Source organism: Castanea sativa, chromosome 11 (assembly GCF_040712315.1).
Source record: "Castanea sativa cultivar Marrone di Chiusa Pesio chromosome 11, ASM4071231v1".
Classification (NCBI taxonomy): Eukaryota; Viridiplantae; Streptophyta; class Magnoliopsida; order Fagales; family Fagaceae; genus Castanea; species Castanea sativa.
The window spans coordinates 25,712,878-25,724,530 of record NC_134023.1 but is presented as its reverse complement, the minus strand read 5'-3'; the positions used below and the strand labels follow the sequence as shown (position 1 = coordinate 25,724,530).

Genomic DNA, 11,653 nt, shown 5'->3' with positions numbered 1-11,653 from the left:
TTTTTTAGGTAAAAGTTAATAATTTGCATTCATTATAATTTGAAATTATTACATTTTTCAATCACAAAATATCTAGAGGTATGATGAGTATTATGGGCTTATGGGTGAAATAATTTTTTCATCACACCTCTAGGTATATTGTGATTGAAAAATGTAGAAATCCCAAATTATTATTGATGCAAATTATTAACTTTTTTCCACAAAAAAAAGAAAAAAGAAGAAGAAGAAGAACCTCTCACACGTGCCCAAAGGCTAGTAGATAGATAATGGGTGATGATGTGGAAATTAAAACATAATAATAGAATGAATTTGCTCAATAAACTTGCACCCAAATGGGAAAATATACAATACAATCTATTTCCCTCTCTTTTATGTGTGTGTGTTTATTTCTAAAAATAAAATAAAAAAGGGAAGTGACATGGTAGAACGTGCATGGGTTAACTAATTGTGCAAGAATACATTTTTGACATTAATATTAGATCAAATTTCACTTGAAATTAAAACTTACCACAACTTTTTAGTAGGAGCTACACAAAATTTTTTGCCTTGAAAACAACTAAAAAATTGAATACATTCAAGATTGAATTCAACTTCCACTTTAAAATGAATTCATTCTTTGTATCTAGATTTTCAAATTTTCATAAAGCACGATTGATACCAATTTAACAATCAAATAGATTGTAGAAATTTTTTTTTAAAGAATATGAGTTATCCTCCAATAGTATAATGATTAGGTGTGTGTGTCTATATATATATATATATATATATATATATATATATATATATATATATATATATATTTTTTAAATGTGGAGAGGAAAAAAAAAGTGAGAGAGTTGGAGGAAAGAAAAAGTTGTAGTTAAAATTGAGGAGTTTTTAATTGGATTATAACTTAGAAACTTGAAATATAAAACTGCTTAAAAAAATTGCTTAATGATAATGCGGACATTTAAAATTGTCGTGTAGAAGTATGGAGTTGTGTGTGACTAAAATGTGTGTACAATTGTTTTTTTTTTTTTTTTGCAATAACGACAAATGTGTTTTTACAAAGAAACGCGTACTTGTTTTAATTTTACTATTTTTTTATAAACGGATAAAGCAATTTTAAAACCATTAGGAGAGTGGTCATATTTTGTAAATAATGTTTTAGTGAAAATGAAAGAAGCATTTTTACCAAGTTTTGCTGCTACTTAAACCTAGGTTATAGGGGTATTTTTAAACAAAAAAAAATTTGGTCCAAATAATGGAAGCCCCTTAAATAGCAGTATCTATCTATACTACTATTTAAGGGGTTTCTCCCGTTTGGACTGAATTTTTTTTTTGGTTTCAAAATACCCTTACACCCCTAGGTTTAAGTAAAAACAAAAATAAAGGATAATCCCGTAAAAATACATATCTAACTTGTATTAAAATATTACTTACAAAATAGGAACACTTTTCTACTAACCTATTTTTTCAAAACAACTATATATTTATTATTTTTTTAATAGAAAAATTAGTTAAACTACCTACGTTTTTGTTGTTTTTTTTCCTAAAAAAAACCTTAATTTCTAATACTACTTTATTATTATTTTAAAAAAAAAACCCTACGTTTATCCAAATATGTTAGTATTAATTTTTATAATAAAAAAACAGAACTAAATATCCAAAAAAAAACTAAATTAAATAGATATATACACATTTTTTTTGTTTTTGTTTTGATAAGTAATTACATCTTCAACTCCCATTAAAACATTGCCTATAAAATAAGATCACTTTCCTGATAGTTTTCAAATTACTTTTTCCATTTATAAAAAAATTAAAACTAAAACAAACACATGTTTCTTTGTAACCTGTCATACCCAAAAAAAAAAAAAAAAACCCACATCTACCATTATTACCCAAAAAAAAAAACCAACCATACACCCACATTTCTTCTAATCATATTCATAGGTGCATTTTTAGATTTCACTGAACACAATTTATTAACCTTATGGTAACCACAAAGAATGCACAGGGAGAGACAAAAAAATTTGGGATACAGGTGCCTCCATCCAAACTCCACAAAGATTATACCTACTACTTATTGTTCCTCAGACGATCCAACTCATTTTCTCTCTCAATTTTTTTTTTAAATTTTTTTTTTTTTGAGGAATCTTTCTCATATTTATGTATGCATATATTACAGGTTTTGTTATATGTGTGCCAAAACTTCTCTTCCAAATGGAAACAGGTTTTGTTAAATTGCGTTTATTGTCATGTTGAGTTTTGTATTTTTGATTAACCTTTTATTTGAGCAATTATTGTTTAGATAAGATGTGCCATTCTCATATATGGCTCTACTCTTTGTTTTTTTTTTTGCTGCTTTTGTTTGATATAGCTACGTTTGCTAGGGTATTCTTTTAACATTTATAAGTGCCTTAAGAGCATCTACAGCAGTGGAGCTAAAAAATTAGCTTTTTAGCTCCACCAAAAGTTACTTTATCTATTTTACCTATACATATCTACACACATGCTGCAGCAGTGGATCTATTTTAGCTTTCAACACAATAAAATAATATAAACATCACAATAAAATAATATATCTTCTACAATAAAATAATATATTCCACAACTCAAAAAACATTCATAGCACCAACCACAACCACCTTTACCATCAGCCACAATCACAAGCACCACCACCACCACCACCACCACCACCAGTCCACAGCAGCAAAAAAAAAAAAAAAAAACCCACCAACCGAAATCTCCAATCTTTTTCTCAACCCAGACCAAACAAAATCACCAATTATAAAAAATCATCAACTCTCATATTCTTTCGGTGAGGAGGACAGTGTCGGCGTGGGTCTGATCGGCGAAAGAGAAGTGGGTCTGAGGCTTGATCGGCGGTGGGTCTGAGGCTTGATCAGCGGTGAGCTTGAGAGAGTTGAGAGTTGAGAGCGTTGAGAGGGTTGATCGGCGTGGGCTGAGGCTTGATCGGCGGTGAGCTTGAGAGAGCGTTGAGAGGGTGATCGGCGTGGGCTGAGGCTTGATCGGCGATGAGCTTGAGAGAGTTGAGAGCTTCGAGATGGTTGATCGGCGTGGGCTGAGGCTTGATCGGCGGTGAGCTTTGAGAGGGTTGAGAGAGTGAACTGTGAGAGAGAAAGAGACTTGAGAGTTCTGATCAGTGACTGTGAGAGAGAAAGAGAGAGGGGAGCGTGAATAAATCTGAATAAAAAAGAAAGCACGTATTATTTTTTAATCCCAGACTTGAATAAAATTTTTTTTTTATAGCTTTCAGCTACAGTGCTCATGTATTGATACATGAGCACTGTAGCACAAAGCTAAACATTTTTAGCTTTGCCTCCACTGCTGCAGGAGGGTTTTTTGGGTTTGAGTGGAGCTAAAATAGCTATATAGCTATTTAGTTCCACTGCTGTGGATGCTCTAAGAAATGTTTATTATTTTGCCTTTTGGACATTCATGAGTATCAGGCCAGAGATAGCATGAACTACTTGGCCAAAAAGTGAGAAAGAAAAGGTACCTATTATTCTCTCTCTTTTTTTTAGTCTCTTCAATTTTTTTATAGGATTCATGAGGTTCATTATTTTGCCTTTTTGGTTTCCTAATTTTTACGACCCGTAAATGCTATTTGTGAGTTTTACATTATCATTTTGATCTCCTTACCAGTTTTATACGTTTGCTATAATGGGCCATGCTTAGATTTAATTATTTCGTTTGGTACATCAAAATTTTTATATAGTCAGTTTTGGATCTGTGAAAGAATACAAATAACTCAGTTCTTATGTATTTTATGTACTTATTTCCAATCTCTTTATAGTTTGTTTCTTTAAGAGAAAGAGAAATTAAATTTGTCATTTGTGGGATTGTACTATGATGCATCATAATATACACAACAAATTTTGATTTTTTTTTTCACCTAAAAAAGATTTCTCAAAGAATCTTTATACAAACATCTCTCATATGGAAAGTCAAAATAACAAAATTTGAATACTTTTTTTTTATGAGACGAAAAATTTAAACCTGTTTTATTATGTACCTTCTGTTGACTTCTTGAAACAACTGTAGCACTTTGTGGGATTTGTTGGAGAGATCATCAATTGCCTGTTAGCGTTACATTCTTTAAGAATAGTTTTTGTTCAATTTCGGTAACACAGACTTAGGTTCATTTTCACATTTAGTATTAGAGTGCTGCATTAATTTCAGTTTCTTAATAGAGGGTTTGGAAATGGAGTTGGGAAGTCAAGATAGTGGACTTGAATCTTGGCAGTTGCAATTTAATGGCACAATATCTTCCGGTCATCCACCGAATCTAAATGAACATTTTAAAACCAGCATTGCTTATACATTCTTCACAATTGTTTTAAAAACTAGTTTACATTGAATTGGTAAATGAAAAATGAAATAGTCAAATCTAAGAGGATGTTTAAATATTTATGGAGCAAATGTATAGTTTGTTTATTGGTTGTTAGTTTGTTTAAAAAATAAAACAAATATGTTATTGTGATTTGTGAGCATCTTAACAATTTCTTTGTGTTCAAAACATATGTAACATTTTTTTTTTACTTCTTTTCAGGTTTACTTAATCACAATTTTGTTGGATTGCATAAAAGCCTAATTGGTTGACTACATGACTTTAAGGAAGAATTGAAGCAATTATCATTTATGTGTTAAAAATTAACTACGTAAAACAAAGACCCTACTTATGCCCGTATCTATCTATCAATGTCTAATATTTATATTATACTTAAAGAAACAATTTCTACATAATATGTTCATTATTAATTGTTTTGTTAAATTAATATTCCGAGTGATTTTTTTTTTTCAGAAAAATATCAATGTTATATATGAGGAGGTTCTTTCCATCGCTAAGTCAAGAGATGTGACCGTATTTTACAATACTTTTATTAATGAATTTTTATGGAATACAAGATTTTTATCAATGAAATATTGAAATTTGTCCAACACAACTATCAAAAAAAAAAAAAAAAAAGGTAAAAGGTACATATTAATTTTAGTAATGCACTAGCACAACTATGCAAAGTAAAAATTGGTAATGATTTATATTAAGTTTGCATGGGTTAAAGGTACATATTAATTTTAGTAATGTATCGAAAAAGTGCATTGATTCATGGTATACTCATCACATCTCTAGGTATTTTTTGTGATTAAAGTACGATTAAGATTCAAGGTCTTTGCAAGTAGCTTTTGGTACACCACACTCGATGGAGATGGATTCTCTTTCTGCTTCCTACTACCTTTAGTGAGCATGTGTGCATAATCAAAGTCCATTGCTGATCGATTTGGAATAAACTAGTCAATCTGCACACTCACACACACATATATGACAAATTAACAAAATTCTTAAACTGTTATTGATCAAAACCCTAGAGAACATTTTAAATTTTAATAATTCCTTAATTCATAAGAAAATTACGAAGAGAAGAGTATAAAATTGATGAAGAATTCTTATGTTTTGGAGATTAGTGGTTGTTTGATCCGAGTGTTTTTGTGGAAGAGAGCTCTTGTGATAGGAACCCATTATCACACAAAGAGAGAGTTTTGTTTTCATAGAGCGAGAGAGTGTGTTTTCACTTTTCAGAGAGAATTTGAATTTCACACACACACACACACACAGAGTAGTTTGACAGATTTGTGTGTATTTTTTATTTATACTAGCCTCTGAGCACGCGCGTGAAAAGAGAGAGAGAGAGAGAGAGTAGTTTGACAAAGTTGTGTGTATTTTTTTTATTTATACTAACCTCTGAGCATGCACGTGAGGCTATTCTATTTTTTGGGTAATGCCTAATTTAGAGTATTTATTATAATTTGAGATTACTATATTTTCCAATCACAAAAAAAACCTAGGGGTGTGATGAGTATTAGGTGTGGTAAAATAATTTTTTCATCACACTCCTTTTTTTTTAATTGAAAAATGAAGTAATCCCAAATTATAATAAATACTCTAAGAGTAAATTACAAAGTTAGTCCCTATCTTTTATACTGTATCTCAATTTGGTTCCAAATCTTTTAATTGTGTCAATTTGATCCCTAACCTTTTAGTGCTGTGTCAATTTAGTCCTTGCTGTTATCTTTTGAATGAAAATTACTGATGTGAGACCCAAATAAAAAATTATTTTTTTACCACATCAGCAGACACCTATACTGCCATGTCATTTTTTTTAAAATCAAATTAAATCCAAAACACGTGACAACCAAAATCCCTAACTCATCATTATCTCTTCTCATTCTCTCGTTAGTCAGCCTCACAACCCATCTCCATCTCTTCTCCCTCATCCTCAAGATCTGAAGTTGCAGACAACAGTGAGGAGGGTGACGCTTCTATCTTCTGGTGGCACTAGGTCTCTCAATTTTGGCAAAAGCACAAACCTATAGACAACCACAACCTCAAGACGCAACAAGAATATGCATTGACTAGTGCTCCCTCTTAATACTAACTTTAGCCGTAGCATCGGATCTGGTTATTAGGGCCTTTAAAAGCAGATTGTTTAAAGCTGAAACAGCCCAAGCCTTTCTCAAGGTATTGCTGATGGTATTCCTCTGCTCGGTAGAGTTTCTTGGCAGGTAGTATCTCAGTTACAATCTTCCTATTCAAGAGCTTCTGTTGTTGTTCTAAAGACTCTCTCGCTGCATTTTCTTGCTTAGGTGTATAGAAGTATATACCATATCTATATTGTGTCCCCACATCATTGTCCTACACACCAAGGAGTTTATTGTTAGCATCTGTAAAGTGATAAGGCTGTGAGACAAATGTGTGTGCGCAACAATGTCAAATCAACAAAGCATCTGTTTTGAATATGGAAGTAGTGTGACTTTTTAGACTTAGCATATGGGCATGCAAAATTGAGAGACCATAAAAGTAATAATCTTAGAGATTTTGGATGGGGAGTTTGGTGACTAAGAAGAGAGAGGGGGAGAAGAGACAGAGATATGTTAGAGAGTTTGGATTTTAGGGATTTTGATTGTCAAGTATTTCAGATTTAACTTGGTCTATTTTTTAATGACATGGCGGTATAGGTGTTTGTTGACGTGGCAAAAAAATAATTTTTTATATGAGCTATTTGCCACGTCAGCAATTTCCATCCAAGATTAACGGTAGAGACTAAATTAACATAATATTGAAAGGTTAGGGACCAAATTGACACAATTGAAAAGTTGAGAACCAAATTAAGATATGGTATAAAAGATAAGAATTAACTTTGTAATTTAGCCATACTCTAAATTAGCTTTTACCTAAAAAAATAAAAACACGCGTAAGAACATGCTCAAAAGCTAATAGATAATAAAATAGGCTTTAGGTACAGCCACTTTAAACTCTAATTTCAAATGCAAGCTTTAGGTACAGCCACTTATTTAGTAATTTCCCCCTTTTTGTTATTTTATTATTATTATTTATTTTTTTTTTTTGTTTTTGTGTGTGGCAGTTAAACTGGATGAGTTCAGGTTACAGGTAGGATCGCAAAAACGGCGTAGTGGGGTAGGTGAATCCATTTGATTTCATAACTGGTCGATCTGGTCCGGTTCCCGGTTTTGCTGATCTAACCGGCGTAGGCAATGAGTGTTAAATCATTTTGATTTTCATTTGAATTGATCCTTAAAAGTCCCAACTCCCCTAACCGGTTTTACAGAAAACCCATCCCCCTCCCAAAAAAACCCTCTTTTCTCTGTACTCATCATCAAACACTACGATTCTTCACTCTCTAAACATCATGCACATACCAAACCCATGTAAGTTCTTTCCTTCTCTCTTTCTCTGATATTTTTGTGTAGTTATTTTATATCTGTTTCTATAGTCTAAAAAAGCAAAACCCTTTTTTTTTGGGTTCTAAGGTTCACAATTTTTTGATTAATAACTTTGAGAATAGCATCAATGAGCTTGGATTCATTAGAACCCTCGCCAATTTCACAAACTAAGCAAGACCCAGCATGGAAACATTGCCAACTTTTTGTTAAGAAAAATGCTAATGGGGTCAAAGAAGAGCTTAAGAAGTGTACATATTGTGGCAAGTTTTTTAAGGGTGGTGGGATACATAGGATCAAAGAACATCTTGCTGGTCGCAAAGGGAATGGACCCACTTGCGACCAAGTCCCCCCCGAAGTTCGTATTTTCATGAAACAGGTGTTGAATGCTAGGAATTCGGGTACTAAGAAAAACAAGACTGAAATCATTATCTCAACAGCTCCTAGTGTTGAGCATACGCCTCTTAAGTTGATTGAAGCACCCGATTTAGGCAATGAGTCTATTGATCGTGCCTTTCTTGGGTCGACTAGTACACCCAATTTGGATTTGTTGGTAAATCAAGAAGAAGATGTTGCTACAAGTAATGTGAGTGTAGATGGAAGGAAGAGGAGGAGAGGTTTAAATGCTTCTGTACTTGATCCTAGTGCCAGTGCTAATAGTAATGGTGGCATTGACTTTAGCAGCCCGTCCCCGGTTCCTTGTGAAATAGACAATGTGTTTGCTAATAATGCAAGAAGCATATCTGGTGGAGCACCCAATTCCAAGTTGTTAGTGAATCATGATGAAGAAGAAGAAGAAGAAATTGGGATAGGCGGTACAAGCATGGATAGAAAGAAGAGGTTTAGAGGTGAAAATTCTTTAGTTGCTATGGATGCTGGTATTGTTAATAATGACATTGAACTGGAAAGGAAAAACAACCAGGAAATTCAGATGGCTATAGGGCGGTTTTTATATGAAATTGGCGCACCCCTGGATGCAGTGAAGGACTCGGTTTATTTTCAGCCCATGATTGATGCGATTGTCTCTGGGGGAACAGGGGTGGTACCGCCTTCCTACCATGATCTTCGGGGTTGGATATTGAAGAGTGCAGTTGAAGAAGTGAAGCATGATGTTCAGCAGTATATGGGAACATGGAGGAGAACGGGTTGTTCTATTTTGGTGAACCGATGGTACTCACAAAGGGGTAAAACTTTTCTGACTTTTTCAGTGTATTGTCCTGAAAGAACATTGTTCCTGAAATATGTGGATGCATCTGCCATCATTTATTCACCAGATGCTTTATATGAATTGCTTAAACAAGTGGTGGAAGAAGTTGGAGTTGGGCATGTTCTGCAAGTGATTACTGATAACACAGAAAAATTTATTGTTGCTGGAAAAAGGTTGATGGATACATTTCCTACCCTATATTGGGTTCCTTGTGCGGCTCATTGTATAAATCTGATCCTCGAGGATTTTGGGAAACTCGAGTGGATTAATTCAATAATTGAACAGGCTAGATCTATTACAAGATTTGTCTACAAGCATAGTATGGTTTTAAATATGATGAAGAAATTTACTTTTGGCAATGACATTGTAAAACCCGGACTCACGCCCATTGCAACAAACTTTATGACATTGAAACAAATGGCTGAACTTAAACTTTGTTTGCAATCTATGGTTACTTCCCAAGAGTGGATGGACTGTCCATTTTCAAAACAACCGGGGGGACTGACAATGCTACATACAGTAACTAATCGTTCGTTTTGGTCTTCATGCATATTGATTAGCCGTTTGACAAGTCCACTCTTGCGAGTTTTGAGAATTTTTGGTAGTGAGAAAAGGGCTGCAATGGGATACATTTATGCTGGAATGTACCGGGCAAAAGAAGCAATTAAGAGAGAACTTGTTGAGAGACGGGATTATATGGCCTACTGGAATATCATAGCTCACAGGTGGGAACAACAACGGCATCCTCCTCTTCATGCTGCTGGTTTCTACCTTAACCCCAAGATTTTCTATAGTATCAAAGGGTGTATTCATAATGGGATCATGTCTGCAATGTTTGACTGCATAGAGAGATTGGTGCCTGATACTAAAGTCCAGGATAAAATCATCAAAGAGATGAACTCATACAAGAATGCTGTTGGAGATTTGGGGAGGAATTTGGCAATTAGAAGTAGAGACACTCTGCTGCCTGGTGAGGTCTTCTTCTTCCTCTTTTTATTTTTATTTTTATTTTTTTAATTTATTTATTTTTTTAAAGATTGGCATGTGTATTTCTGATTTATTGATTTACTTATAAGGTCATTATTTTCACATGACTAGTTCTAGTTCAATGGGTGTCCAAGAAACCTTACATCATACTTAGGTTATACATATGGCAAGCATGCTGGGTTGGCACGTGGAGAGCATTTTTAACCATTAAGAAACCATTGTGGGAAAAAATCTTAACAAAGATGATTAATTTATTGTTATTTTGTTGTATACTTATGTTTAAATGGTAAGAAAATTCTGCAGACGTTTGTCTAGAGAGTTTGGAAAGATTTTGGTTTTTTTGACCTATTTGGTGTGTCCCATCATCCAATGGGGCACATTCCTTTCTGCAAATGTTATGCATGTTGTTTTAAGGTGATGATTGCATCTTCTTGTCCTACTTTGTTTGATCTATTTAGTTTCCCTGTGCATTTCACATGCAGCTGATTTTTCTTATTTTATTTTATTTTTAATTTTCTATTTGCCTAAAGTTGAATGGTGGTCTACGTATGGAGGAGGTTGCCCAAACTTGGCACGTTTGGCAGTCCGTATTCTTAGTCAAACTTGCAGTTCTATCAGTTATAAGCAAAGTCAAATTTCTTTTGAACATATATATGAAACAAGGAATTGCCTAGAGCGTCAGCGGTTTAGTGATCTTTTCTTTGTTCAGTGCAACTTGCGACTGAGACAAATGTAAGTAGAAACTAGTTAATCTTATTTTAATTTGTAGATGCTAATTTATAATTGGAGGGAACAAAGATATTTCTCTTTTGCTAACTGTTTTCTTGTAGGGTTCATAAGAACAAAGAACAGGATTATATGGATCCAATATCATTTGACTGCATGAGTCTTGTTGAAGATTGGCTAATGGAAAAGGAAGTATGCTTCGAAGACCGTGGGAGTTCTGATTGGGTGTCACTTAATCCACCCACCACTAACACAATGCAATTAGGAGCCTTAGTTGATGATGATGCTGAAGACTTGGGCACAGGTACTTCATTTCTATTGGATTTTGAAAATGACTGTAAAAGCTTCTTTTCTTAAGTGGAAGATATTGTTAATGTTCAGGGTTTGATGATAACGAGATCTTTGATAAATCAAAGTAGATGAAGGAAGAAGTGTTCAACAATCAATTAAGCTAGTAGGAGAGCATCCAACAGGCTTCTTTTCTATCTGGTGGTGTTCTGCATTGACACATATTTACCATTTTGACTATGATCAGATGGAGAAAGGTATTGTTAGAAAATTGTGTATGATTGATGATGTCATTTAGAATGAAGGTTAAATGTTGTGTCATCTATGCTCTGTTTGGTAATTGAGTAAATGCACGAACATAAAAAAGAAATGAAAAATTGGACTCAATAGCATTCACATTGTTCAATGTTGGCAATTCTTCATTAGTTTGAGTTGGTGTTTGATTTGGCAATTTTACTTTCATTTTTGCTCTTATGTAGTTAACAAATTGAGCATATTTATACCCCTCTTAGCCCCATTCCACCCCACCCCCGCTCTTTTTTTCCCCAAATCTCGACGAAAAGAAGCTAAGAGATTTTTTTTTTTGATAAGTAAGAAGAGAATATTATTAATAAAAGAATAGCAAGAGAAACACAAAGAGTTCACGGTAGTGAACAAAGGATAGAAAGGAACAAAAAGACAGAAGCTGCCTCTAATCTATTCTAA

General features: G+C 33.6%; 1 protein-coding gene across 2 annotated transcripts; it reads left to right on the top strand.

Moving 5' to 3' along the window:
* Positions 1 to 7,431: 7,431 nt before the first annotated feature.
* LOC142617917 (uncharacterized) lies at positions 7,432 to 11,404 on the top strand. Of its 2 annotated transcripts, none has more exons than XM_075790888.1 (5): positions 7,432 to 7,728; positions 7,866 to 9,917; positions 10,465 to 10,666; positions 10,765 to 10,964; positions 11,042 to 11,404. In XM_075790888.1, exons 1-5 carry the CDS (start codon positions 7,710 to 7,712, stop codon positions 11,077 to 11,079), a joined length of 2,511 nt encoding a protein of 836 aa, XP_075647003.1. In that variant the 5' UTR covers positions 7,432 to 7,709; the 3' UTR covers positions 11,080 to 11,404. The 2 variants fall into 2 exon arrangements, with proteins under 2 accessions (XP_075647003.1, XP_075647005.1); XM_075790890.1 differs by having other exon boundaries at positions 7,831 to 9,917.
* Positions 11,405 to 11,653: the final 249 nt, after the last annotated feature.